Source organism: Papio anubis, chromosome 1 (assembly GCF_008728515.1).
Source record: "Papio anubis isolate 15944 chromosome 1, Panubis1.0, whole genome shotgun sequence".
NCBI lineage: Eukaryota > Metazoa > Chordata > Mammalia > Primates > Cercopithecidae > Papio > Papio anubis.
In genome coordinates, this window is record NC_044976.1 from 178,322,938 (window position 1) to 178,350,236 (window position 27,299).

The window sequence follows — 27,299 nt, forward strand, 5'->3', positions numbered from 1 at the left end:
GGTGAAGAGTGATTAAGGGCCACGTGGGAGGTGTGGAGAAGGAGACGCAGGAGTTCGGAAGGTGAGATCATGGGTTTGAGTGCTTTCAGGCAGGACTGATTTCAGGGCAGTGTGTTAAGGAGGGTGATATTTTAGCAGGCTTTCGAAGGCTATGAAAGGTGGGTCTGAAGGCGCAGACATGGGAGAGGTCAGCCTGTAAAGAGGAACTAGCACGAGTCGAGGCACGGATGCAGGAAATGAAGGCATAGCGGGAGAAGAGTAAGCAGCAGAGTTTGTATGGGATTGTGAAGGAACGTTCTGGGGATAAGGCTAGAAAAGTCTTGGCAGTCAGATTAAGGAGAGTCCTGAGTGTCAGGGTAGGATAATAGGAGGGCAAAAACATATTTAAAAAATAAAGTCTAATTTAGCTACAAATCCATTTGGTTTTCTCAGAAATAATGAATGTGCTGTTCAAGTCCTGATTATCTATTCACTAGATGGAATAACAATACCTCTTTCTACCATCACTGCTACCTGCAGGTCATTTACCAATGATTTCTAATTTCTTTTAGAATGCATCCCTTCATCATGTATTGAGTATCAGTGCTAGAGATCCTAGAATGAAAAGCCACGGTCCCAACTTCCAAAGGGCCCAAGAATTGAGCCAATGAAGAAATAAATTGCAATAAGTATGATGGAAGTGTTTGGGTAGAGGTGGTACAAAGGAGGGGAAAATTCTCCTATTACCTGGAGTTGGGGGCTAGATTTAGCAGAGTTGACGACATTTAAACTGGGCTTTGAAAGATGAGTAGGAGTTTGCCAGGCAAAGAAGTAAGCTGGGAAGTCCTTGTAAACACAGGAAAGCAATCTGTGCAAAGACACACGTGTCTTCTTAATTCTCACACCTTCAATCCTACAAGCACTGTGGAGTATACATTTTTTTTTTCTTTTTTTGAGACGGAGTCTCGCTCTGTCGCCCAGGCTGGAGTGCAGTGGCCGAATCTCGGCTCACTGCAAACTCCGCCTCCCGGGTTCACGCCATTCTCCGGCCTCAGCCTCCCGAGTAGCTGGGACTACAGGCGCCCGCCGCCTCGCCCGGCTGGTTTTTTGTATTTTTTAGTAGAGACGGGGTTTCACTGTGTTAGCCAGGATGGTCTCAATTTCCTGACCTCGTGATCCGCCCGTCTCGGCCTCCCAAAGTGCTGGGATTACAGGCTTGAGCCACCGCGCCCGACTGGAGTATACATTTTTAAGTTTTATTTTCAGACTTTTAGGGGAAGCTTGGTGACAATAAGTGAGTTCTTTCAATTGCTACAAAACAAGAGTTTGCATCTAAGTATTTGACCCCCATAAACATGCATTTTTCCTAAAAAGAAGCCAGGATTTTAGTAAGCCAAATCAGCTGTACCCTTTACCCCCAGTCATTCCTCTGGGAGGTTTTACTGATTTTTACTTTCCCAGGAAAGCAAGGAAGGAATTCTTAAATTTGTTTTTTCAGAGACTTTAATAAATTCATTAGTCATCAATGCAGGACCTTCATCTCTTCAATTTTTCACTGGAAGATGGGAGAAGTCATAATTCACTGTCATATCTGGCTCCCAGTTTTGACATTTGCAGGAAATTGGTCCCCTCTGAACTTCCTGAATGCTCATAAAAGTTATTTCCAGCGGGCACGGTGGCTCACGCCTGTAATCGCAGCACTTTGCGGGGAGGCCAAGGTGGCCAAATCACCTGAGGTCAGGAGTTTGAAACCTCATCTCTACTAAAAACACAAAAATTAGGCAGGCATGGTGGCAGGCTTCTGTAATCCCAGCTACTCATGAGGCTGAGGCAAGAGAATTGCTTGAACCCAGGAGGCAGAGGTTGCAGTGAGCTGAGATCGTGCCACTGCACTCCAGCCTGGGCAACAAGAGTGAAACTCTGTCTCTAAATTAAAAAAAGTTATTTCGGGCCCGGATCAGATGAACATCCAAAGACTATCCTGTCTCAAAAATGTGTTAATGATCATTTCAGCTCAAGTTAAACACTAACATATTAATACAGCCTATGGGATTACAAAAAAGTGAGCAAGGAATTCATTCAAGACTGGAAAGAATTATCCTCTCATCCAGCACTCCCATTTCACAAGAGTGTGGAAGTCAAGGCCCAGCGACATAGGATTTTTTCCCCATCACTTTGTAAGCCAGGGACCTCTGGCTGGTGACACCCTGCCCATGCCTCAGTGGCCACGCTACCTGCTGCAGGAGATGGCCTGCCCACTCGGCCTGGGTGGGGAGTTTTATTGAGTGATAAAAGCAGCTTTCAGTGGAGAGGGCATGCAGGGGTGGTTCCCCTACCCAAAGGCAGGAAAGTCCCCCCAGTGCAGGTGAGTCTGAGGCTTTTATGGGCTCAGAATAGGGGAGGGGCAGGTCGTAGGTAGTGCTGGAAAAGGCAACATTCAATTGGTTAAAAGGCATTAGTCAGAAAGAATTAATTGGGAAAGAGCAGACAAACAGGAACAGAAGTTCTCACTCTAGGTCATGGGTTTCATTTGGGACCAGCAGCCTAGTGTTTCAGCCTTCAGGCTGTTTTTGGCTTGAAGGTGGGGTTTCAGCAGGGGCCTGCCCCTATCTGCCTAGGCATTTGGCTGCCTCCTGTCACTATCACCAGGGGCGTCAGGGGGGTTCCTCCGCCTGTCAAGGTTGCCCTGGTTCTAGAAGCAGAGGTGGCCAGAAGCTACCACAGAACAGGAGTGGGAGAGAGAGGAGGAGCTAGGTGACAGAGCAGAAGCATTTTGGGGAACTGATCCTTCAGGCAGCATCTGATGTACTTCCTCTCTCCTCCACACTCCACCCCCACTCGCCCTCTCTCTCTGCTTCTTTCCTTTTCTCTCTCTTGGTAGGGTTATGAGTCAGTTGTCAAAAGGTGGGGACATTTCCTGATGCATTTGCAACACTGAGAAGTTATCTTAAGGGAGGCTGGGCCCCATTCTGCTCATCTGGCCCGGAAAGTGAACACCTTGGGGGCCACTAAGGCAGCCCTGCTGGGGGAGACGCCCCACCCTGTCTTCTCCCTGTCTCCTGGCAGCTCTCTTGGCCTCCTGGTTTCTACCTGATCATGTCCCTGGCGGAGGCCATCAGCCTCTGGAATGAAGGGGTGCTGGCAGCTGACAAGAAGGACTGGAAGGGAGCCCTGGACGCCTTCAGTGCCGTCCAGGACCCCCACTCCCGGATTTGCTTCAACATTGGCTGCATGCACACTATCCTGAAAAACATGACTGAAGCAGAGAAGGTGAGTGGAGGTGCCTCTTTCCGGGCCTCCTCTGTGCATTTGTTATTATGATTCTCAACCCCATTGCATTTCAGAAATCTAACCTCTGGGGAGATTGAAAAGAACAAAAGTTGCCCAAGCTCCACCCCTAGACAGCCTGATTTAACTGGTCTGGGAGGGGCCCCAGGCAGCCAGTTTTAAAAGCTTTCCAGGTGGTTCTGAGGGGCAGCCAGGGTTGCGTCTTTCTCCATCTTCTAAATTAAAATCATTCTACAAGTGTCTTTAACACCTTTCTGAAGGCTGCCCTAGTCGTACTTTCTTCTACACAGAACTCCTTCTGGGCACAGAATCTCTATCTATCCCAGCACTTTACACCTGATTATTGATTCTAAGGCACCTGTTTTTGCTTTCCAAGACTTTCATGTGTGTTGACTTTGCCTGTTCAAGAGATTTAAGGGAGGCATTTACAAAATATAGCTTTTACCCCAAGTGACAATTCTGATCAATTATAAAGGAGACTCTTTTAAGGATGCCGAGGCTGGCAAGAGGAAATTGTACTGTGATTGATTAGTGATATCTGCTGGGGGCATGGTGTGGGATGTCTCGCATCTTTTTTGTTACGTTTTCTCACTCAAATACCGTAGTATGGAGGTAAGCATTCTCAACAATTATTTTTTGGATTGGTCGTGGTAAGGTGGGAAGGGTGTGGATCAAATCCTAGCCTCTGCCTCTCTCTGGACTTTCAGTTTTAAACAAGCTATGTAGTCTATGTAGACATCTGGCTTTCGGCTTCCTGAGTTTCTAAATATCATGAAAATTAAGTGAGATGCCAAACTATTAATGTCCTGTGGAACTTCACACCACTGTATAAGAGTTAGTTATTATTTTTACCATTTACTGCCAGTCTTTGCAAAGTGTGGATGTGTGGACAAATGGCTGACTCCCCAGGTCCCTTAAAGAGCCAGTGCCTTCCACACTCCAACAGCAGGTAAACAAGCCTCAGCCACACCCTCCTGACAGGAAGACAGAGAAGTGACTGAAATGTTCTCACATAGCTTGACAAGTCAATCTCAGGCTCCAAAGCAGAGCATGCCAGGACTCCCCGCCTCTGGCTGGAGGGAGGACAGTGGCCCCACCTCCTCTCAGGGGCCTGCTGAGGGGCTGAGTGAACAGCACCACACATTCTGAGGGCTGATGGACACAAAATGTACACTGTCTGGGGGAAGAGATTGGCAGCTAGTCTGGGCACAGCTATGCCAGCAGGGACTGTAGCCTCCTGCCTTGGCCTGGATATGGGATCCTTGGCAAGGTTGCGTGGGCCACCACCCACCTCTCAGCTCCCAGGCCTTCACTCCCACATGTCTGTTTCTCCTGGCATTCCTCTGCCTCTAGCCTTCTCATTCCCTCTGCCTTTCTTTGTTTTCCTGCTTGAGCCCTTCCTACTAGCATTTATATGCATTCTTATTTGTTATCATTTCAATTGTATACTACTCATGTAATGTTTGTATAGTAAACAAATATAACAATGTATATAATACACTAATTATTTTCATTTGCAATAAATTTTATTATTTATTTAAGCTGAATGTTCAGTACATTCACAGGAATAGAAGAAATGCAACAAAGGTTAGAATTTCATTATTACATTAGATATCATTTTTTCTTTCCTTCTTTCTTCTTTTTTTTTTTTTTTTTTGAGATGGATCTCACTCTGTCACCCAGGCTGGAGTGCAGTGGTGCGATCTCAGCTCACTGCAACCTCCGCCTCCCTGGTTCAGGCGATTCTCCTGCCTCAGCCTCCCAAGTAGCTGGGATTACAGGCATGCACCACCAAGCCCGGCTAATGATGTTTCATTTTTCAAAGAAGCTTCTCCTATTTCCCTATCTTTTTTATCTTCCACGGAGCAATAAATAGTTATTACTACTCTCCTGGACAAGGTGCTCCGTTGTGTTGCACAGGAATTGTATCTTTATGTTTCACATCATTATCGCCTCTAAAAACTCTACCTTCACTTCACAACACAGTCTCGCTGCATTGTTTCACAGTAAAATTGTACTCTACTCAAACTAGGAGAACTCAAAGAAATTAGAGCAAACAGCAGTTAAATTCGTATGAATGAAAGACAGAAGACCAAAAATTTTAAAGTACTGATTTAGTAACAGTGTCTACTGGCTCAAAGCTTCTATCTAATCATATTATTAAAACAGCAATAATAGAAATGAAAGTTACACTAATGAAAAAGGAACTCGGGAATGAGGTCATTAAATATAACTCACTATATTTTAAATATAGATATTATGTATTTTTTATTAGTATCAGGTAAACGTCTAAACTATCTATTCGGAATTCTACTCTCAGAGAAGGTCAGAGACAGTTACAAAGAAGGTGCTTCATATTATCAAGTCCATTTTTAAAATGATGAGCTCCTTTGGGAAAATGCTTTAGTCCTTTTTAATCTAAGATTTCTGTTGGAGATAATCCCTTAGTGTCTGCACCCTTATAGTCTACTTTGTCTTTATTTGTATCATTGGATTTCTTTTTTTTTTGAGACAGGGTGCCTCATTTTGCCGCCCAGGCTGGAGTGCAGTGGTGCCGTCACAGCTCATGGCAGTCTCCGCCTCCTGGGCTCAAGCGATCGACCCACCTCAGTCCCCCAAGTTGCTGGGACCACAGGCATGTGCCACCACACCTGACTAATTTTTAAATTTTTCATAGAGATGGGGTCTCACTATTTTGCCCAGGTTGGTCTTGAACTCCTGGGCTCAAGTGATCCACCTGTCTTGGCCTCCCAAAGTTCTGGGATTACAGGTGTGAGCAACTGCACCGGGCCATTATTGGATTCTTGTGTAGCTTTTCTAGGCCATATATGACTAACAAAAGCGGAAATCAGATGGAATATGTATGGCTCCAGGAATGTTTTGTAGATCCACAGCAGAACTGAAATGACGATGCAAGGGATGCACACCACTGTCCCAGACTCGAGCTCCTAAATAAATGTGAGAGTGAAGCGGAATGCACCATGAGAGCACAGGGTGGGCCTCGAGGTGCCGAGGAGGGCAGACAGGAGAGCCGGGCACCGCAGGGGGCTAGGGTTCTGTGAGCCGTGGCTCATCTCACACCTCCTCGCTGCCTTGCATCATGGCCATGTCTGGACCCTTCTCTCCTCAGGCCTTTACCAAAAGCATTAACCGAGACAAGCATTTGGCAGTGGCTTACTTCCAACGAGGGATGCTCTACTACCAAACAGAGAAGTAAGTGGTTCCAAGTTGCACCAACTGGAGAATTTCAAAGAGAAACCTAAGGGATCTCAGTGTTGCTGACTTGGTGTTTGAGAAGTACCTTCCCAGCCTCTGTTGGGAAATGTGACTGGCCCTTCTGGGGACAGTTATGCAATAAAGCAGCAGGTGAGGCAGAAGTTCTCACTGGGGAGGGAAGGCAGGTCTGCCGCCAGATTATAAACCAGCTGTGTCACAGGCACAATGAGTCTAGGTAACCACCACGGGCCTGATACTCAGCTGGTGTGGCACCCCACCAGTGTCCCTGATGGGGTCACCCATGGAGGTCTCCTATGAGGTACTCAGCTGTCACAGAATGGGGATGACCATGAAACTGCATAAAACCTGGCTTCATCCCAGCAAAATGCATTTTCAAAACCTGGTTTAATCCATTTGAGGAGATATAATTCAGCTGCAAAAACAATAATACAAATTAACATTATAAGAACAAATTAATACAGGTAAGTAAGTAGCATATGTACTTATACAGAAGAAGTCTGCAGTAGATGTTAATTTTTTTTTTCTTTTTTTTCCCTAGACGGAGTTTCACTCTTGTTGCCCAGGCTGGAGTGCAAGGGTGCGATCTCAGCTCACTGCAACCTCCGCCTCCCGGGCTCAAGTGATTCTCCTGCCTCAGCCTCCCGAGTAGCTGGTACTACAGGCATGTGCTACCATGCCCAGCTAATTTTGTATTTTTAATAGAGATGGAGTTTCTCCATGTTGGTCAGGCTGGTCTCGAACTCCCGACCTCAGGTGATCTGCCCACCTCAGCCTCCCAAAGTGCTGGGATTACAGGCGTGAGCCACCATGCCCGACCACATGTTAAATTTAAAAACAGATTTCAAAACAGTGTGTATACTATAGTCCCATTTCTGTATCACAGAATAAAGTCTGGAAGGCCATAGACCAAAATGTTATCAATAATTCTCTCTGGATAGTGGGATTATAGGAAAATCCATTTTCTTCTATCACCCTATCTGTATTTTTAGCTTTGTTTATAGTCAACATGGAATAATTAGTACAAATATTAATAAATTCAAAATGAAAGTTAATCTCAATTCCTCCTCCCTCTCATCCTGCACGAATATCTCATAACAAATAACAAAGGAAAAAAATTCTAAGTGATAATTTCAAATGTTTGGGGGAATGGGAAACTGACCCTTTGTAGAAATTGTTCCACCAGTGTGCATAAGTTCTAGGGAAGAGGAATTTGGCTCAGGCTAATGAAGAACTTTTTTTTTTTTTTTTTTTTTTGAGACGGAGTTTCGCCCTGTCGCCCAGGCTGGAGTGCAGTGGCGCGATCTTGGCTCACTGCAACCTCTGCCTTCCGGGTTCAAACAATTCTCCTATCTCAGCTCCCCGAGTGGCTGGGATTATAGGCGCCCACCACTACGTCCTGCTAATGTTTGTATTTTCAGTAGAGACGGGATTTCACCGTGTTGGCCAGGCTGATCTCGAACTCCTGACCTTGTGATCCACCCACCTCGGCCTCCCAAAGTACTGGGATTACAGGCGTGAGTCACCGAGCCTGGCCTAATAAAGAACTTTCTGACAGTGAAAATGGTCTGTGCATGGTGTGAGTGGGGTGAGGGTGAGGCCAGGCATGGATGGAGCAGCAGGGAGATTGTAGATGATGTCCAGACATCAGACAGAGGGCTGGGCTCTGATTCTCTTCCACCCTGAAAGGCTTTGATCCTATGGTTTGGTCAGAAACAGCCTGTAAAACCTGTGTATGCAGCTGTTGCTAAGGGCAACCACAAGATGCTCAAAGGACTTTAAAGATGTAGATGCAGTTAGTTACCTGAAGAAGTGAAAGTAGAAGTGAAGTCTTTTCTAAAAGAAAAACCAGACACAATGGCAATCTGGGGAGAAAGAAAGCCTGGGATTGGGGGAAGATATCCAGGCATTTAGCTTTTTCTTCCCCCCATATTTAATGTGACATATTTATTATGACTTTGTAAACTTTTTTTAATTTTACTTTTTTTTATTTTAATGTTTGTGGGTACGCAGTAGGTGTATATATTTGTGGGACACATGAGATATTTTGGTACAGCAGGTGTTTATCTTGACTGACATTTTGCCTCCGTCTAACTGCCTGTCCCCTCTCTTAACATCCTTCTCTTTCTCACTCCCTGCTACCCCATCTCCAGACTATAGAATATGCAGGGAGGCCTAACAACAAATTGTTCAGCCGATCTTAAATCTCAAAACACAAACTCTAAGGCCATTCCTTAGTGAGCTCTAATAGCCTATAAAGAAGAAATACTAACTGGCAAAAGAGTGAAGGCTCCCAGAAAGAATTTCCTCGAAAAAATGCCCGTGAGTCCCAGGATCTGGAAGTTTACAGTTTTGAGTGATTAGAAAGATCTTGGAAAGGTCTAAAAGTAAGACCCAGGATTCAATCAATCTGTGATTGGTAATATTAATAGTTACACCTGAGAGAAAAATCTACCAAGTTTTATCTGTAATTCAACAATGAGGAAATTATACAAATGAGGCACTAATCTCAACCTCAAGCCGGCTCTCTTGCGCAATTCCCTAGGTGTTGGTATTCCCTTTGAAGTTCTGTTCTTGACCCTTTTCCCTTTTACGACTGCAGCAGTGGTTGTTAAATGGCAAAATGTGTTTCCAGAAATACACTCGCAAGCACGCACATTCGTTTATGTACAATTCAGGGACTATGGATACAGAAGTCCGTATGTGACCCTTGAGGATCCATTCCTGGGCAAGGCCACCCTCTCCCATACGGCTGGCCTCCATTTCTCATGGAATCTGTACCTGGGATCCATCCAGGGAATGTCTCTTTCTCTAAACCTCATCAGGTTGACCTCTTAAATATTTCTTAAATCCACCTATTTCTCTCCATCCCCACTAGCACTACCTTGGTTGAGACCCTCATTTTTCACCAGGACTACTGCAGTCACTTCTAAACTGATTTCCCAGCCACTGCTCTTGTCCCCTCCATTCGTATTCCAGAGTGATCTTGTAAAAAAACAAACAATGCAATCTGTGTGAGAACTTCCAGTGGCTTCCATGACTACAGGATAAAAGCCAAATTCCCTTGCCTGTTCTTATGTGGTTCAGTTGCTGCCGCCCACTCATGCATCCTCCGTGCCTTTGCCCCAGCCACGCCCAACCACTAGGGCAGTGCCCACTCCCTCTTTTGAGCCTCCTTTTGTAACATGTCTGGCCCATGACAGATATTTGCTCCCTGTACGTATTTGTCTTCTCCACTACTCTACGAATTTCATAAGAGAAGAAATCTTTACTTACTCATGCTTGTATTTCAGTATCCGGCATAGTAGTTACTCAATAAATGAGTGTTGGATTAAATAAAAGTGAGCAAAATATAGTCTGTTTCAAGGTATTTATAAATTAAAAAGGGGAAACAAGTCAAGACCAGTAACTGTAATGCAAGGCAGAAGCGGGTAAGTGCTGTAAAAGGTAGTTTTAAGTAAGTGGGATGGGGGCTAGAGAAAGTACTTCTTAATGTGTGGGATAGAAATTCCCTCAGATTGGCCGGGCACGGTGGCTCACACCTGTAATCTCAGCACTTTGGGAGGCCAAGGTGGGTGGATCACCTGAGGTCAAGAGTTCGAAACCAGCCTGGCCAACATAGCGAAACCCCAGCTCTACTAAAAATGCAAAAAATTAGCAGCACATGGTAGCAGGTGCCTGTAATCCCAGCTACTTGGGAGGCTGAGGCAGGAGAATAGCTTGGACCTGGCAGGCAGATGTTACAGTGAACCGAGAAGACACCACTGCACTCCAGCCTGGGCAACAGAGCAAGATTCTGTCTGGAAAAAAAGAAAAAAGGAATTCCCTCAGATTACAAAACGCAATTGTTTAAGGCTGATAGTGTTATGGATGGAGGTTTTTTCCCCCCTCTATTTCCCTCTATTTTCCCCACTTTCATATGTTTTTGTATTGCTCTTCCGTCATTATGAAGTTCCAACAGAACAAAGTTAGAGCACATTTCTGAAAAGGCAGGCGGAGTCTCAGTGATGACCACGGCCAAGATGTCTCGCCTCTCTGGCCCAGCCTTGTCATCTGAAAGGCACAGGGGCTCACAGCTGTCTTTCAGATCCTGTGCCTTATGAATCCTAGGGCATGACAATAAGGGTGAGACCCATTCCGTGGAGCTGGCTTAATGAGGCTCCACAGCAAAGCCTTCTCCCTGCTGACTTGGAAACAGGAAAGGGAGTGGGCCCAAACCTCTGTCACAGCAGCCACTGCAGCACCCCAAAGGTGTCTGACGTTTGGACGTTCTTTCAGCTTGCTGAGATTCCATTATCCTGGGTGCAGGTGTATGAGCTGCGGACTCTGGACGCATGGGGCACTGGCAGCACGAGAACAAGCAGTTCACTTCAGCGGTTCCTAAGAAACCTCCCAGGAGTATTACAGAAATGGGGATTATAAACTCTCTCAAGCCTGGAGCTTGTGAAAAGCTATGGCCAGGTTGCTGCTTCAGCTGGTGGATATCCTGCCTGGGAGGAGAGGGGGCTTTGGGTGCAGTCAAGGCGCCCCACGGGGTGTCACTGAAGTGTGAGTGTGAAGAAAGCACCCACGCCCAGCCCAGCAGAGCCCAGCGGGAAGCTGCCAGCACCTTGGCTGCCTCCTGGGGGATGCTTCCACATGGCCCCAAAGAGAACCACTGAAGAAGGGCTAGAGGGAGGCAGGGGCTGCGGCAGCACGGGCCACTGGCACACAGCGCTGAGTGCTATTTTGGGATTCTCATACTGAGCTTATCGCGACCCTGTACAGTGGGAAAAGAGCTGTGTGTCAAAGCAGAACCCCCTTCAGGGCTGCAGCTCTGGGTAAACAAGTGGAAAGGCTGAAGAGAGGCTTGCAGCAGGGAGGGAGGGGGCTGGGAAGCAGGCCGATGCTTTCAGAGACATGTTTAAAAACGACACTGAGCAAGGATGCCCCCTCCCTGTTTTAAAAATTAATTGATTAGTCCCTGTGCAGTGGCTCACACTTGCAGTCTTGCTGAGGTGGGAGGATTGCTTGGACCCAGGAGTTCGAGACCAGCCTGAGCAACATAGTGAGACCCTGTCTCTATAACAAAATTAATAAATAAAATAAGTAATCTTTTTTTTTAGAGAAGGGGTCTCACTATATTGTCCGGGCTGGCCTCAAACTCCTGGGCTCAAGTGATCCTCCTGCCCCAGCCTCTGGCGGAGTAACTGGAACTGCAGGCTCAAGCCTCAGCCCCTGGCCCCACCCTGTTTTTTTGGCTGTTGGGTTTCCTTTCTTTCCTTCCTTTCTTTCTTTCTTTCTTTCTTTCTTTCTTTCTTTCTTTCTTTCTTTCTTTCTTTCTCTTTCTTTCTTTCTTTCTTTTTCTTTCTTTCTTTCTTTTCTCTTTCTTTCTTTCTTTCTTTCCTTCTTTCCTTCTTTCCTTCTTTCCTTCTTTCCTTCCTTCTTTCCTTCTTTCCTTCTTTCTTTCCTTCTTTCCTTCTTTCCTTCTTTCCTTCTTTCCTTCTTTCCTTCTTTCTTTCTTTCTTTCTTTCTTTCTTTCTTTCTTTCTTTCTTTCCTTCCTTCCTTCCTTCCTTTCTCTCTCTTTCTTTCTCTTTCTTTTCTTTCTTTCTCTCTCTTTCTTTCTTTCTTTCTTTCTCTCTCTCTTTCTTTCCTTCCCTTCCTTCCTTCCTTCCTTCCTTCCTTCCTTCCTTCCTTCCTTCCTTCCTTCCTTCCTTCCTTCCTTCTTTCTTTTCTTTTCTTTTCTTTCTTTCGACAGGATTTCATTCTGTCGTCCAGGCTGGAGTGGAGTGGTGCAATCACGTCTCACTGCAGTCTGGACTTCCTGGGCTCCGGTGATTCTCCAACCTCAGCTTCCTGAGTAGCTGGGACTACAGGCACGTACCACCATACCTGGCTGATTTTTTGTACTTTTAGTGAGATAGGGTTTCGCCATATTGCCCGGGCGGATCCATGCTGTCTTTAAAACAAAGCAAACGCTCTGAATAACTTGTCAGTTCTTTCTCTCTCTCTCCCACCAGGCCCAAATCTGTAGACACCTTTTTTTTTTTTTTTTTCCAGTCAGAGTGTCGCTCTGTCAACCAGGTTGGAGTGCAGTGGCATGATTTTGGCTCATTTCAACCTCTGCCTCCTGGGTTCAAGTGATTCTCCTGCCTCAGCCTCCTGAGTAGCTGAGACTATAGGCACGCACCACCACACCCAGCTAATGTTTTAGTATTTTTAGTAGAGACGGGGGTTTCACCATGTTGGCCAGGCTGGTCTCAAACTCCTGACCTCAGGTGATCCACCTGCCCCAGCCTCCCAAAGTGCTGAGATTACAGGCGTGAGCCATTGCACTGGGCCTCTGCAGACATCTTGATGGGCTAGGGAATTATTAGGAGGATTTTGCTGGGCCCATGCAGTGCCAGATAGACCCAGATGGTGTCACTTCCCAGCTGAAATCCATCTGCTTAGCCAGCTCAGCAGGGAGGAAGGCGCGTTGGTAGGTTAATGCTGACGGCACGTAAAGTGTGTGCCCTCTGAGACCTTCAGCGAGCTCCCAAACAGGCAATAGAACACAGTGGAAACTGCAGCTGCCAGGGAACAGGAAACCTCTGCTTCTGTCTGTCCCCTTCACGGTGGAAGAGGCTCAGTGGCTCAGTGAATTGAAGCTAGTTACCCCGCCTTCTGGCTTAGAAAGAGGAACCTGATTTCTGGGGTACTTCTGGGTACCTTATTCATCTTTCCAGGAGCCCAGAAAGATGCGTGGAAAAGACATGAAAGGCCCATTGCTACTTAAAGAATGGCCTGCATGCATTTAGTAGATTTTACAATCATCTTTAGTTAACAGGGATACTAGAGAAAGCCAGCTTCCTATTTCACACCCAAGCTCTCTTCTCTTATTTCCCGCATAGCCACTGCTGCCGCTGTGTGACTTACCTCAACCCTAACAGTGATGGCTTCTCCCCCAGTCACACTAGCACCCATTCCTTTTGATTGTCTTGACCAACCAGCCCTTGGGCTCAGCTCTAAACTTCCATGAGATCAGAGTTCCAGCTTCTACATCATGTATTTTTAAAATATCCTGATAATAGCTTATATGGCATGGAGCTTTAAGTAAGCATGTAATAAGTGGCTGGTGTATGGATTAATTGGTAGAGTGTTAGAGCTAAAGAAAGTAAAATAACAACAACAACAGTAATAAATTACTGTGTGTGCCAGGTACTGTCTGAAGTACCCAAATGCTTCATCTCCTTTAGTTCTCACAGTGACCCTGTGAGGTATATGCTGTTATTATTCTCTTATTCTAAAGATGGGGAAACAGACTTAGGGAAGTTAGGTAACTTGCCCTTTCTCACCAGACAGTAAGTGACAGAGCCAGGACTCAAGTCCAGGTGGCTTTGACTCCAGAAATGGGATCCATATACTGGCAAGCTCCCTATATGCTATGTTCTGTGCATGTAACCTGTCCCTGTATACAATATGCTGCCATAATGTTGGCGTGGCACTTCAGGCCAGGGAAGTGACTTGCTAGGGTCCCCCAGTTAGTGGCAGAGCTGTTGGATCTGGACTCTGGCTCCTGGCCCCTTCGCTACACCACACTGCCTCTCGAGGATTCCTGCCAGCCCGTGTCCACATTCCAGACTTATCTCCACGAGAAGCCAGGTTGGCAGCTCCGGGTCAGATGGTGGACTAGGGACTTACAGACTTACAGTCCAGTTGCCCAGGTGTGAGCCACAACCAGGCAGCCAAATTTGTTCCTGCCAGGTCAGAAGGCTGAGGGTAGCCGGGCTGGGTAGCTTGTGCCTGCTGCTCCCACTCCCTATGGCCCAGCAATGGCTCCCTTCCACCAGGGCTTCTGTGGAGCCCATGGTCAAGGCCCGGGCCAGCATCCTCAGGAGTGTGTGTCCAGGTCCCACCCACATGCCTGTGGGTCCTACTGATGTGGCCAGCTCCCATTCTCTGCTACAAGTCCCAGGACAGCAGCCCTGATATACCTTGAGCCAGTCAGCTTCACGCCGATCCAGCAGCACAAGGCAATGGGAGCAGCATTAGAAAAACTATCTGGGGCCGGGCATGGTGGCTTATGCCTGTAATTCCAGCACTTTTGGGAGACCAAGGCGCGCAGATCAATTGAGGTCAGGAGTTTGAGACCAGCCTGACCAACATGGTGAAATCTGGTCTCTACTTAAAATATAAAAAATTAGCCGGGCGTGGTGGGGCTCGCCTGTAGTCCCAGCTCAGTCCCACTCAGGTGGCTGAGGCAGGAGAATCACTTGAACCCGGGAGGTGGAGCTTGCAGTGAGCTGAAATCCTGCCACTGCACTCCAGCCTGGGCAACAGAGTGAGACCCTGTCTCAAAAACAAAAAAAACAAAAACAAAAAAAAAAAACAAAAAAAGGAGGAAATACTATATAGCTTAAGTGGTTGTTTTTTTCTTTTCCAAAGTGTGGGGAGGAGGCAGAAGTGGGGGCGATGAGGAAACAAGACCACAAAACCAAGCTCTAAGCTGAACTCAAAAGAAGCCATGGGCGAAGGCAGTGGGCAGGGGGGTGATGGTGGCAGCTGTGAGAAGGGGCCCCTCTGAGCTGTGCCAGGCTGGCCTGGCCTGATGGTGGGAGCCAGGAGTGAGCAGTATTCCAAATCAGCTCTGAACACTCTGCAGGGACACAGGCTGGGGGCAGGTGCTGGCTCTGCTTGGAGCTCTCAAGAGAGAATGAGAGCTTCACTGGAAAGCGAGAAGCCAGGTTGTCAGAAAGGTGACAGCTGTATGCAGTCAGCAGAGAAGAAACTCCCTGTGACTGTCCAAGACGAGGCGCTCAGGGTTGCTGCGAGGCACAGCCCTGGGCGGGGGCACCATTCCCAAGGAGTTATATAGAATACTTGGGCTCAGGATTGCTGAAAACTAGAATGGGTCAAAAGGAACTGAAAGGCGTCTTGTCCCAGTGAAATAGATGGGGAAGGCAGAAACAGACTCACATTTTATGCTGCATTTATTCCTCCATGCACTAGACTGCTGTATTTTCTCCCTCTGTCCTGCAGATACGATTTGGCTATCAAAGACCTTAAAGAAGCCTTGATTCAGCTTCGAGGGAACCAGCTGATAGACTATAAGATCCTGGGGCTCCAGTTCAAGCTGTTTGCCTGTGAGGTAAGGAGAACGGGGCCTGGCCTGGGCAGGCGGGGATCATGGCTGGATGGACAGCTGACAGTTCAGATGCACAGTGATCTGTTGACACCTCCAGGAGCTCAGAAAAGCCATTTTGCCTCCTCTGCCTTGAGACTCAGATTTTCCTTGAAGAAAAGACTGAGATGGATTATTTCAGGCTCATCAAGGCATTGTCATCAGTTACCTGGGGGCATACATTTTATAAATGTGAAGCGCAAAGGACCATGCAAAAATGAGCACACTGGGCTCTCTGAAGGGAGGCTGGACACGAGTGTGTTGGCTTGTGGAAATATTCATGATAATTTGCATGTTTTGTTTAGCAATTCAGATTGACAAGCTATTTGTTCAGCATTTTGCTAGCAAATCCAAAATCATGAGTTCATTGTCCATGCAGGACCTGCCAGAACCTTGCTCAGTTCTCAGGTTTATAGACCACACTCTTAACTATCCATGGTTCTTACCCCATGTACTTGATTGATACCTAAAGAGAGAGTGAGGATAATTTGGAATAAATCTGTCCCCTCTTGCTCAAAGAACAGCTCAAGGCACATATTTAGGTAAAGATTTCTGCAGAACAACTTCTTTTCTCTGTTATCAAAAGGGAGAGACATGACTGACTTTGACTTTGCAGGTTCATTTACTTTTTCCAGTTGGCCCTTCCCACCCCTCCTACTTCCAAATATATACTAGCAGTTTTGAAAACCAAAATTCCTGTAAATGTCACAGACCTTTCTTTAGAAAAATTGCTGACAAAAGTCCCCTTGCTTTAGTTTCTCAGGCACAAGAAGTCAAGTGTTCCCAGGGTCGCTTGGGGCTAATAATAGAGTTTGTAGCCACCCTCGGCCTCTGGGGACATGTGGCCCCACCTCTACTCTGCAGCAAGCTAGCAACGAACTTCACTTCTCACAGTGTGGGAAGATGGGGCTTTGCAGTGGGAATTGGCTGCCATTTGACCAGCTTCTCCAGTAGGGTTTCTTAGTCGTAGCTCTGTTAATGTGTTGGACCAGACAATCTTGCATTGTGGTGGAAGCGAGAGGGGTTGTGGTGCATCCTGTGCATTGTGGGAACTTTGACAGCATCTCTAGCGTTTAGATGCTAGTAGCACTGCCACCACCACTCCCCATCCAATGTGACAACTAAAATACCTCCAGACATTGATGATAAGCCAATGACAGCCACTTATACAGATTAAAAAGTTGGGGGACAAGTGGCTCTAGAAAAAGGATTATGTCACAGCAGCATCAAAGTACAATTCCGTGGGAGGAATGTTTCCCCTGGAGCTGGGGTTAAAATGGCTCTGGGAGGACAGAAAATACTGAGTGACCCTCTCTGCAAGTAAAGCTGAACTTTCCAGGGTCTAAGGCCTTCTTTGTCACATGGGACCTTCTAGTCATTTCCCTACTTATAATCCTTCTCTTCCTGATGTGGTATGATCCTGGCTTCTGAGAATCACATTATTATGTTTGAAGAGTGTCAAGGTTATTCTCATCATCAGTTCATAAAGACTGATTGCAGGAAAATGTCTTAAGAGAAGGCAGCTGAGAACCAAATAGGAAGTTTTAAATGATCTGAGTTCTTTCTTTCTGCACACAAGGTCAGGAGTGGGCTGGAGAAGCCAACGAGTTCAGAAGGCAGTAGTAGCTCACTGACTCTCAGAAATAGGCCTGAAAGGAGTCCAGATTCCACTTCTGGGGTTCATCCTGGCCCCCACCATTCAGCACCAGCCGCTAATGCCACAGAAACACCAGTCCTGCCACCTGTCTGAGTTTGGCAAGTTCACGTCGTTGTTGGCAGGAGGCCTCAGTTCGTCGCTGCATGAACTTCTCTCTAGGGTTGCCTAAAGTCTTGTCATGACATGGCAGCTGGCGCCTCTAAGAGCAAGTGACCCAAGGGCAAGACAGAGTGTCAATGTCTTTTATCATCTAGCCTCCAATGTCACACCCCGTCATTTCCATATGTCCTATTTAAAACATTTCTTTCAGTCAAGCCATTTTTTTAGATCTTGGCAATGCATCCAAATGATTATTTGATTCTGTGTGTATATTGTGAAGCATAATAATAGACACTCAAGAACCACAGCCCAACTCAACACCTGGAAAAGTATGACTACTGTTGCATTTACCATTCCCTCCCCACCCCGGGCGAAGGTGCCCCTGGCTTCTGGGCTAACCTCTGTCTTCTGGGTTCAAGCAATTCTCCTGCTTCAGCTTCCCGAGAAGCTGGAATTACAGGTGCCTGCCACCATGCCCAGCTAATTTTTGTATGTTTGGTAGAGACAGGGTTTCTCTGTGTTGGCTAGGCTGATCTCGAACTCCTGACCTCAAGTGATTCACCCATCTTGGCCTCCCAAACTGCCGGGATTACAGGCGTGAGCCACTGTGCCTGGCCTGTGTTGCTACATTAGTCTTTTACTCACATGATCTGGGCCAGGTTCTGCTGGTGCTGGTACAGGAGGTTGCATCTTGATCCCTCTTCCTGCCCTGTACCTGTCCAGTGTTTAAGCCTAGGCGCAGTGGCAGGAGCTGGACTGGAAGGCCACACACCTGTATTTTATTCCCAACCCTGTGTCTGCCTCTAGAAGGAGCCTTGAGCAAGTCACTCTTTCACTAAAGCAACTCACACTAAAACAGCACAATTCTTCTTCCTCTTTTTTAACCGGTTTGAGTACACTGTATACAATAGTTCTTGTCCGTTCCTAACCTATTTGGTTGTTAGAAGAGTACACATGATGTTGCATTTATGCATTCCATGGTGTTTTCTTAACAACATGTTTGTGTTTTATGTACCTCAATAGCAAGACTAACTGCACTATATTTTAGATATTCCCAGGAGAGCTGAGGAAGGGAGAAAGGCTACCAGCAACACTCCCGGACTACACGTGTGAGCCCTTCCCCGGCACCTTGATTTGGAGCAGTCTCAAATTTTATGTTGCGGTCTGTACTTTTCTAGGTGTTATATAACATTGCTTTCATGTATGCCAAGAAGGAGGAATGGAAAAAAGCTGAAGAACAGTTAGCATTGGCCACGAGCATGAAATCTGAGCCCAGACATTCCAAAATCGACAAGGCCATGGAGTGTGTCTGGGTAAGCGTATTGGTGGTGCAGGTGGGGAGAGGATTTCACTGGATTCTCATTTGTCTCAGAGGACATGCCATTGAGAAGCCATAAAAGTGGTGCTTTTACTTTCTGTGAGTCTGGGTAACACAGATGTTAGGGTATAGTTCCACTTACGATCTTGAATCTGTGCTGAGAACCTGAGGCCTAGAGTATGGGATGGCAGAGGCCTGGCAGCACACCGCCCTCGCAGTGGGGCTCCTGGGCAATGCAGAACAGGATACTGGATGCTGGAGCGGCGCTGCACAGACTGTAAGCACTGAGAGGGCAGACACCATGTCTGCTGGATCACCACTGAGTCCTCACAGCCTGGCACAATGCTAGGCACATAACAGCTCTCAGCAAAAATGTTTTGTTTTGTTTTGTTTTGAGATGGAGTCTCACTCTGTTGCCCAGCATGGAGTGCAGTGGTATGATCTCGGCTCACTGCAGCCTCCGCCTCCTGGGTTCAAGCAATTCTCCTGCCTCAGCCTCCTAAGTAGCTGGGATTACAGGCGCATGCCGCCATGCCTGGCTAATTTTTGTATTTTTAATAGAGATGGGGTTTGCCATGTTGGCCACGCAGGTCTCGAACTGCTGACCTCCGGTGATCTGCCCACCTTGGCCTCCCAAAGTGCAGGAATTATAGGCGTGAGCCACCACGCCTGCCCAAAAAATGTTTTGATTATGTGAATCAGTGATAAAAATTATCCATCGTTCAAGCATATTTGTGAATAAGGCTAGCTTTAAATCTGATTTTTAAAACACAGAGAAGAGGACTCAAGTCAGTCTTTATATGCCTATCCTCGTCAGCAGACACTCATCCAAGGGAACACTCTCATGAGCCTCGCTCAATCCCGGGCCAGCCTCGTTGCGGTGGTGCCGTCTACACCATTAGAGAACCCCACGGACACCACACAGAGAGGGAGAGGAGCAGTTCCTCTGGGAAAAGAGGGTGCTGGGCATATAACAGCAAACAATGTCCACGTGGCCTCGCAGCAGAAGGTGGTATTCAAACCAAGGGTTCCTACCTGAACACCCTAGAGTAATGACAACACTCATTTGGAAAAAGTGCTTCTATGTGGTTATCTCAATACATTCTTGCATCTATTCACTGAGGGAGGCAGGACAAGCATCGTCACCCCCATTTTCAGATAAGGAAATGCTACGTTTTCTGTGTTACAGAAGCAGAAGCTGTACGAGCCAGTGGTGATCCCTGTGGGCAGGCTGTTTCGACCAAATGAGAGACAAGTGGCTCAGCTGGCCAAGAAGGATTACCTAGGCAAGGCGACGGTAGGTGTCCCCTGAGTCTCCTGTGGCCTGGGCCATGTGGAGCAAGGTGGGAGGGACTCTTGAGAAGAGGGCAGCCTCCTTGTGGCTCTGTCCCTGGGATGGCAACAAGAGACTTCTTTATAGGACAGAGGTTTGGCTGAAAGATAGGCAACCACTTCTAGTTTATTTTCTCCAGGCTGCTCCCATTCCTCCCTTCCAGCTTGACCCTGGGTGAGAGCCACAGGGTTCCCCACAGGATGCTGAGTCTTGGGGACTGAGCCAGTGGAGGGAAAACATAGCCATGAGGAGCTCACTAAATGTGAAGAGAAGGCCGGGCAGGGTGGCTCATGCCTGTAATCCCAGCGCTTTGGGAGGCTGAAGTGGGAGGATCACTTGTGGCCAGGAGTTTGAGACCAGCCTAGCTAGTGGAGAGGCTGAGGCGAAAGGGTCACTTGAGCCCAGGAGTTCAAGGTTACAGTGAGCTATGATTGCACCACTGTACTCTAGCCTGGGCAACACAGTGAGACTCTGTTTCTAAAAAATAAAAATAAAAATAAATATGGAAAGAACATGTTGGGGAAAGAGATCAGCATGGGATCCTCTTGGATTAATGCTCCTTGTAGTTCACGTGTTAGTGGGCTGAGGAGTCTTTCCCCACTTCCACAGCCCTGTGTTTAGACTATGTCTTAAATTGGACTTCATCTAAATCCAGGTCTTGGCCGGGTGTGGTGGCTCACGCCTGTAATCCCAGCACTTTGGGAGGCCGAGGCAGGTGAATCATGAGGTCAGGAGTTCAAGACTAGGCTGGTCAACATGGTGAAACCCCATCTCTACTAAAAATACAAAATTAGCCAGGTGCTGCGGTGCATGCCTGTAGTCCCAGCTACTTGGGAGGCTGAGGCAGGAGAATCGCTTGAACCTGGAAGGTGGAGGCTGCAGTGAGCTGAGATTGCGCCACTGCACTCCAGCCTGGGCAACAGAGCATGACTCTGTCTCAAAAAAAAACCAAAAAAAAACCACAAAAAAGGGTAATTTGACGTTATACAAATTGCACCTCAATAAAAACATTTGTTTTTAGAGAGGAGAAAGCAAGCCTCTGTTAGCAGGGGTGGGGTGAATACTCGTTTCCTCAGTTGCTGAAATCCTAATCCAGAGGATCAGGAATCTAATCCTCAGTTACTGTCCACGTCTGAAACCAGACTCAAGTGAGAACCGGTCTAGGGCATGAGCAAGGAGGGAGACCCAGAAGAATGGAAACCTTGTTGGCAGAGCCTCACACCCTCCTGTCCTTGATTTCAGGTTGTGGCGTCTGTAGTGGATCATGACAGTTTCTCTGGGTTTGCCCCTCTGCAACCACAGGTGAGGCAATCCTGACCTTCTCCATGGACCTAGGTCTCAAGAGCTTTCTGTGAAGCATTCGATTCGAGAGACTATGTGTGCTGAGCTGCCTTATTGAAAGGGCTCCTTCAAGTGGCCCCCAGTGCAGCTGAGGGATCTGCCTGCCCTCTCTCAGTCCTGGGTTCCATGGCTGGTAAGGAAATAAGGCAGTGTCAGGCTTCACCCCAAGTCCTCTGAAGCTAACTCTCCTGCTTCCCCACAAATGCCAGTCTTCACGTCTCTAAAGAGATCTGCTGATACTCTCTCTGAAGCCTCAACCATTCTCTCAGGAAGGTGAAACACAAGCTATGGAATGCTTGTTAACAAAGCCTCTTCTTGAGTACTGGGGCAAGAGGGGAACCCTGTGGGGCCTGGGTCTGAGGTTTGGGCTCTCCTGGCTCTACCCATCTGCTCATGTGCAGGCGTTTCCTTCGGGAACACAGGCAGGGCGCTGAGAGTGAACCCTTTTTCTGTCCAAACTGGGCTTGAAGAGGTGGGCTCACATGAACTGGATGACAGTGGATCTAGAAATGCAGACAGAGATTCCTTGTGAAGGGAAGAGGGGAAAACGCATTGAGGAACATAGGAACTCTGTGGCAATGAAACTGTGATGGTGAAGAGCATTGGTCAGCACCAGCAGAGGGCGGGTTTTCTGAGCAGGGGCAGGTATGTTCCAGATCTAGATTCCTTGATCTCTTTCTTCACAATAAAGCTGATGAAAGCCTTGCTGAAGTCCCTTGAGCTTCAGTTCAGCCAGAGGCCATGAAGGGAACACAGCCCAGGTCACTGGATCCCATGGTATTCAGTGTAGAACAGGGGAGGAGATTCTTGCCCAGTCAGTGGAATCCTGTGTCAAGTTTAAATACTCAAAAGTGGCCAGGCGCAGTGGCTCACGCCTGTAATCCCACCATTTTGGGAGGTTGAGGTGAGCAGATCACTTGAGGCCAGGAATTCCAGACCAGCCTGGCCAACATGGTGAAACTCCCATCCCTACTAAAAACACAAAAATTAGCAGGGTGTGGTGGCACATGCCTGTAATTCCAGCAACATGGGATGCTGAGGCAGGAGAATCACTTGAACGAGGGAGGCAGAAGTTGCAGTGAGCCAAGATCACACCACTGCACTCCAGCCTGGGCGACAGAGTGAAACTCCATCTCAAAAAAAAAAAAAAAAAAAAATTTAAATTAATTTTAAAATACTCAGAAGTGTCATGTGACATAGTAGACATTAATTACAGAACAGAGCTTCTGGAAACTCTCCTGGGAAAAGGACAGAGCTCAAGGTCAAAGCATTCTTGTGACACCATGTTGCTGTGTGACTGCTAACCTCCAGAAACTAGCTCTGGCTCAAAATGAATTGCTGTGCTAGTGAAACCTACACCTGGGGAGCTGGTGGGAGGTGTTATTTCCCAGTGTTTAGTCAGGGTGACTGTGCCCCCTTCCTAGACAGTGTTCCCATCAGTCAGAAATGCATTATTTGATTTTCTGGTCTGAAAGAATGCTCAAATTACCATTAGCCATTTGTTGTCTCTCCCCTGCTTTCCCTCATTGCCTTTTCCATTTTCACTTCTCCTGAACATTCAATAGGCAGCTGAGCCTCCACCCAGACCGAAAACCCCAGAGATCTTCAGGTAAGTTAGATTTAAATCCATATGCAGAATATCTAAACTCCAAGCCTGAACTGATGGCAAGAGAGGGAGGGAAGAAGATGAAGCTGGGGTCAGAGTCTAAATCCTGTGGAATTTTCTAGAATGTCAGGTTTCTTCTAGAATGTCAGGCTTGAAAGGAATGTTTAGAAGAATGTCTTCTAGAATGTCAGGCTAGAAAGGAATGACATGTGGGGATGGGAGTCTTGACCATGGTGGAGCTGGCCATCAGGGCCTGGCTGCAGCTACATGGTTCCCAATGGCCCTCTGTCCATGTACACAGCCACCCACATGGCAAGGGGTTGTTGCTGAGGGGCAGTGGTGTCCTGTGGAACATAGCTACCCTGGGGACCAGGATGCTGACCTCACATTGGAGATCAGTTTCGCATTGGCTGCGGTCCCCTCTGATGGGGGCAGGCCAGAGCTCTCCGGAGTCAGGAATGTAGAATGGCATCCTTTTTCCTGTGTAGGCGTTTTCCACTCCCTATCGGCACATGCTTTCTGAAGAAGTAAAGAGGAAGGACTCAAGAAAAGGAAGTCCTTCTTCTGTAAGATGAAAAACAAAGGGTGTCATAACCTACAGCTTTCTTAAGAATTCTCTCGAAGTGATGAAGCAAGCCTGGTCCTCCCACCCAAAAAGGAGGTTTTAAAAAGTGATTGGCCAGGCGTGGTGGCTCATGCCTGTAATCCCAGCACTTTGGGAGACTGGGGTGGGCGGATCACTTGAGATCAGGAGTTCGAGACCAGCCGGGCCAATGTGGCAAAACTCCATCTCTACTAAAAATACAAAAATTAGCTGAGTGTGGTGATGTGTGCCTGTAATCCCAGCTATTCGGGAGGCTGAGGCAGGAGACTCACTTGCACCTGGGAGGCGGAGGTTGCAGTGAGCCAAGATCACGTCGCTGCACTCCAGCTGGGGCAACAGACCAAGATTCCGTCTCAAAAAATAAAAATAAAGCTAAAAAGTGACAAAAGTACCAAAGCAACTACAAAAATGAGGGGCTGGATGAACTCATTCCTAAGCTCCCTGTCAGCTGCAAGGGCCTGTATTCCCTACAGGAATAGACACGATGTCTGGAAACAAGGAAGGGCTGAGGGGAAAGTAACAGAGTGGGGAGTAAAGGGAGGGAAGCCTGAAACCTGAACACCAGCCTCTCAATCACACGTTCCAAAGTGACGCCAATCAGAGCCTCAGAGCCTAAAAGCATGAAGTCAGACTTAAGGGAACCGACACTGCACCACAGCAGCTGGGCAGTCTCAGAGCCCTCTATGTGCCTCCCTCATGCTCCCTGTCACCTACCCTGCTCACCGTCTCCCTACCCTGGCCCAACACTGGCTCTAGGTGGTTTCTCCTTCCTCCTCTCCCACTGGTCTTTCTGGCCCAGCTGGCTCTCACCTGACTTCCGCTTTGTGCTGTTGCCCTGACCACAGTCACCTGATCCACCCCAGCCCAGCCTTGGGAGCTGGCCAAGATGACCCAGCCAGGGACCTTCCTCCTCAGAGGGGAAGGGAGGGCAAGGATTGTAAGTCCTCACTAGTGTGTGGGGTTTTTGCTTTTATTCTTGTCCCTCTGCATATATGGTTATGAGCAGGTGTACACCAGTTTCTTACCGAGACCTCTCGGGAGCCCAGGCAGGCTCAGCGTCACCTCGGCAGTTGCAGTCAGATGTGGAGTTAGAGCCAGGCTGGAGCCAAGTCCCTGGCTCCAAGTTCACTGTGTTTGCGCCACGGCACTGTGTGAGGGGATGTGGGCTGGATCTTGTGTCTACCCTCTGCAGGGCTCTGGAAGGGGAGGCTCACCGTGTGCTGTTTGGGTTTGTGCCTGAGACACAAGAAGAGCTCCAGGTCATGCCAGGGAACATTGTCTTTGTCCTGAAGAAGGGCAATGATAACTGGGCCACCGTCATGTTCAACGGGCAGGTATGCAGAGCATCAGGGGGTGGTGCGACGGGCGTGGGATCCTGGCAGCAAATGCAGTCTTTCTGTGGAGCAGTATCTGCTGCCTTCTTTGCAGACCGATCAAGTTCTTTCGTCTGTTCGTCCTCCCTTCCCCAGGACTCTGGGCTGTTCTGTGGTGTGGGTACCGATGAGCACATCTTTATTTTTTCCTTTCTGATTCTATGGTGCTGCACTGCAGAAGGGGCTTGTTCCCTGCAACTACCTTGAACCAGTTGAGCTGCGGATCCACCCTCAGCAGCAGCCCCAGGTAATGTGATGCCAAGGCCTGACCCATTTCCTCTCACCATTTAGAGATCTCTCCCTGGAGGGGAGAAGAGCAGAGTGTAAAAGAGGTACTGTCGGGACCCCTGGAGAAAGACTCACTACTCTTGAGCCCGCCTTGAGATGGCACCAGCTACCCAGAGCTGAACCTGGGAATGAGGGGAAAAAAGCCCAGGTGTGCTAAGTTGGAGGCATCTGTAGGTCCCATTGGGCCCCCCACCTCCGTGACTCTTCCTGGTCAGAAGTGACTTGGGAAGCAAAGCCTACAGTGTATGAGGGGGTTAGGTCTTCCCAGGTGTGTCTGCTTCACCTGGAAGAATAGTCAATGTGTTGGCTGGTACAATGCCATTAGAAATAAAATGAGGCCAGGTGCCGTTGCTCATGCCTGTAATCCTAGCACTTTGGGAGGCTGAGGTGAGAGGATCACTTGAACTCAGGAGTTCGAGACCAGCCTGGGCAAAATAGAGAGATGCCACCTCTATACAAATAAAAATAATAAAATGAGATCTGCCTTAGAGCTTTGAATCAGAGTGGGCCTTGCCAGCCACTGCTTCTAAACTGCTGCTACTCCCTTCCTCACACTTCAAAAGTTTTGTCCTTCTGCCAGGCCTAGAGAGCTGTCTTTATCAGATCTGAGCATCCCTGTAAGTGACTCAATGGCAGTGGGGCCTGTCTCTCTCTAGACTGTGCAACCAGTTGTATACGAGCTCAGCCCTCCCTGGTCAGAGTCACCCTATCCAGATGCTTTGAAAAGCTTCAAATGCCGTGCAAACGAGAAGTGGAATTTTTCCTTTCTCAATGCCCTCTGCAGTGGAGACAGGAGCTCAGTCCTCCCCCACATCCAGTGGATTTCCAATATGGCTGAAAGAGATGCTAAAGCGGCAAGGGCGTTTTAGCGGGTTAGGATTCTTCTTTGTACTATGATTTTCATTTTCATCAGGCCAACCTTGCCTCCTCTTTTGGCCAGCATTTCCTTCGTCTTCCCCAAATGTCACTACCATTCCAACTTCTAGGAGTTATTTGCATCTGGCTCCTTTTCATGGGGTCTCTGTAGGGGCGTCTCCCCACATCCACCCCTGCCTGGGAACTTTGAATGAAGGTTCTGACCATCACTCCCTGTTGCCTTCAGGAGGAAAGCTCTCCGGAGTCCGACATCCCAGCTCCTCCTAGTTCCAAAGCCCCTGGAAGACCCCAGTTGTCACCAGGTGAGTGGCCCTGGAGCAACACCCTAGGTCTGGGCACAGGAGCATGCCAGGCTGCTTCCTGAGTTCCTCTCCCCGCCTTCCAGGAAATTCTGGTTTCTTCTTCTCCCAATATGCCACTCAGCTAATGACCACGCAGCTCCAGAACCCTCCTTTCCTGCACCACCCACCCACCCCAAACATGAAATCAGTGCCCTGTCTCCCTGCCTTCTGCAGAACACTCATGGGGCTTGGGTGAATGCAGCTGGTTCCTGAGTGACTCACGTAGTCACCAAACCCCTTGATCGTTAGGTACTGAAACCATATCTCAGGAAGAAAAATTGAAGTAACTATACATGCTTACCTCAGAGGGGCATGGAGTGACTGTTTTCAAATGTCTGAGGCACTGTATCTGGAAAAGAAATTGCTCTGTGGAGCCCTGAGACTGAACAGAGAACCAGTGGGCAGATGTGAAACGGAAATGTTCTCTCCGAAAGGCTGTTTCCTAGTGTGGAGAGGGCTGGCTTGGGAAGTGATGGGCTTTTTATCACTTACGCACTTGAAGCCGATTCTGGATAAGTGCTTGGTAGAGACGCACAGAGTGAGTGGCCGGCCGGATTCTAGATCAGTGACTGCCACACGCGCCTGATCATCAGAATCACTCAGCATGCCCTTCCCCCATTTCTATTTTGAAAAGTGTCCAACCTACAGAAAAGTTGACAGTAGAATACAGTAAACATCAGAATATCTTTCACTTAAACTCACCAATTGTTAACATTTTGCACCATGAACTCGCCCTGCTCCATTCTATTTTTTTACCCCGAGCTAGTTGAAAAAAAGTTACAGACTCGTGACACTTCACCCTATACAGCTGCAAAAACA

At 47.7% G+C, this 27,299-nt stretch overlaps 1 protein-coding gene across 3 annotated transcripts in view; it reads left to right on the forward strand.

Moving 5' to 3' along the window:
• Nucleotides 1-2,796: 2,796 nt before the first annotated feature.
• Nucleotides 2,797-27,299, forward strand: part of NCF2 (neutrophil cytosolic factor 2) — a 35,906-nt gene continuing 11,403 nt past the window's right edge. For all 3 annotated transcript variants that reach the window (XM_003893412.5, XM_009191855.4, XM_021929664.2), the window contains exons 1-10: nt 2,797-3,249; nt 6,398-6,480; nt 15,503-15,611; nt 18,579-18,713; nt 19,908-20,015; nt 21,294-21,353; nt 22,958-23,001; nt 24,795-24,936; nt 25,154-25,222; nt 26,366-26,441. In XM_003893412.5, the coding sequence (XP_003893461.1) occupies nt 3,076-3,249; nt 6,398-6,480; nt 15,503-15,611; nt 18,579-18,713; nt 19,908-20,015; nt 21,294-21,353; nt 22,958-23,001; nt 24,795-24,936; nt 25,154-25,222; nt 26,366-26,441 (1,000 nt within the window). In that variant the 5' untranslated portion in view covers nt 2,797-3,075. The remainder of the gene's footprint in view (nt 3,250-6,397; nt 6,481-15,502; nt 15,612-18,578; nt 18,714-19,907; nt 20,016-21,293; nt 21,354-22,957; nt 23,002-24,794; nt 24,937-25,153; nt 25,223-26,365; nt 26,442-27,299) is intronic.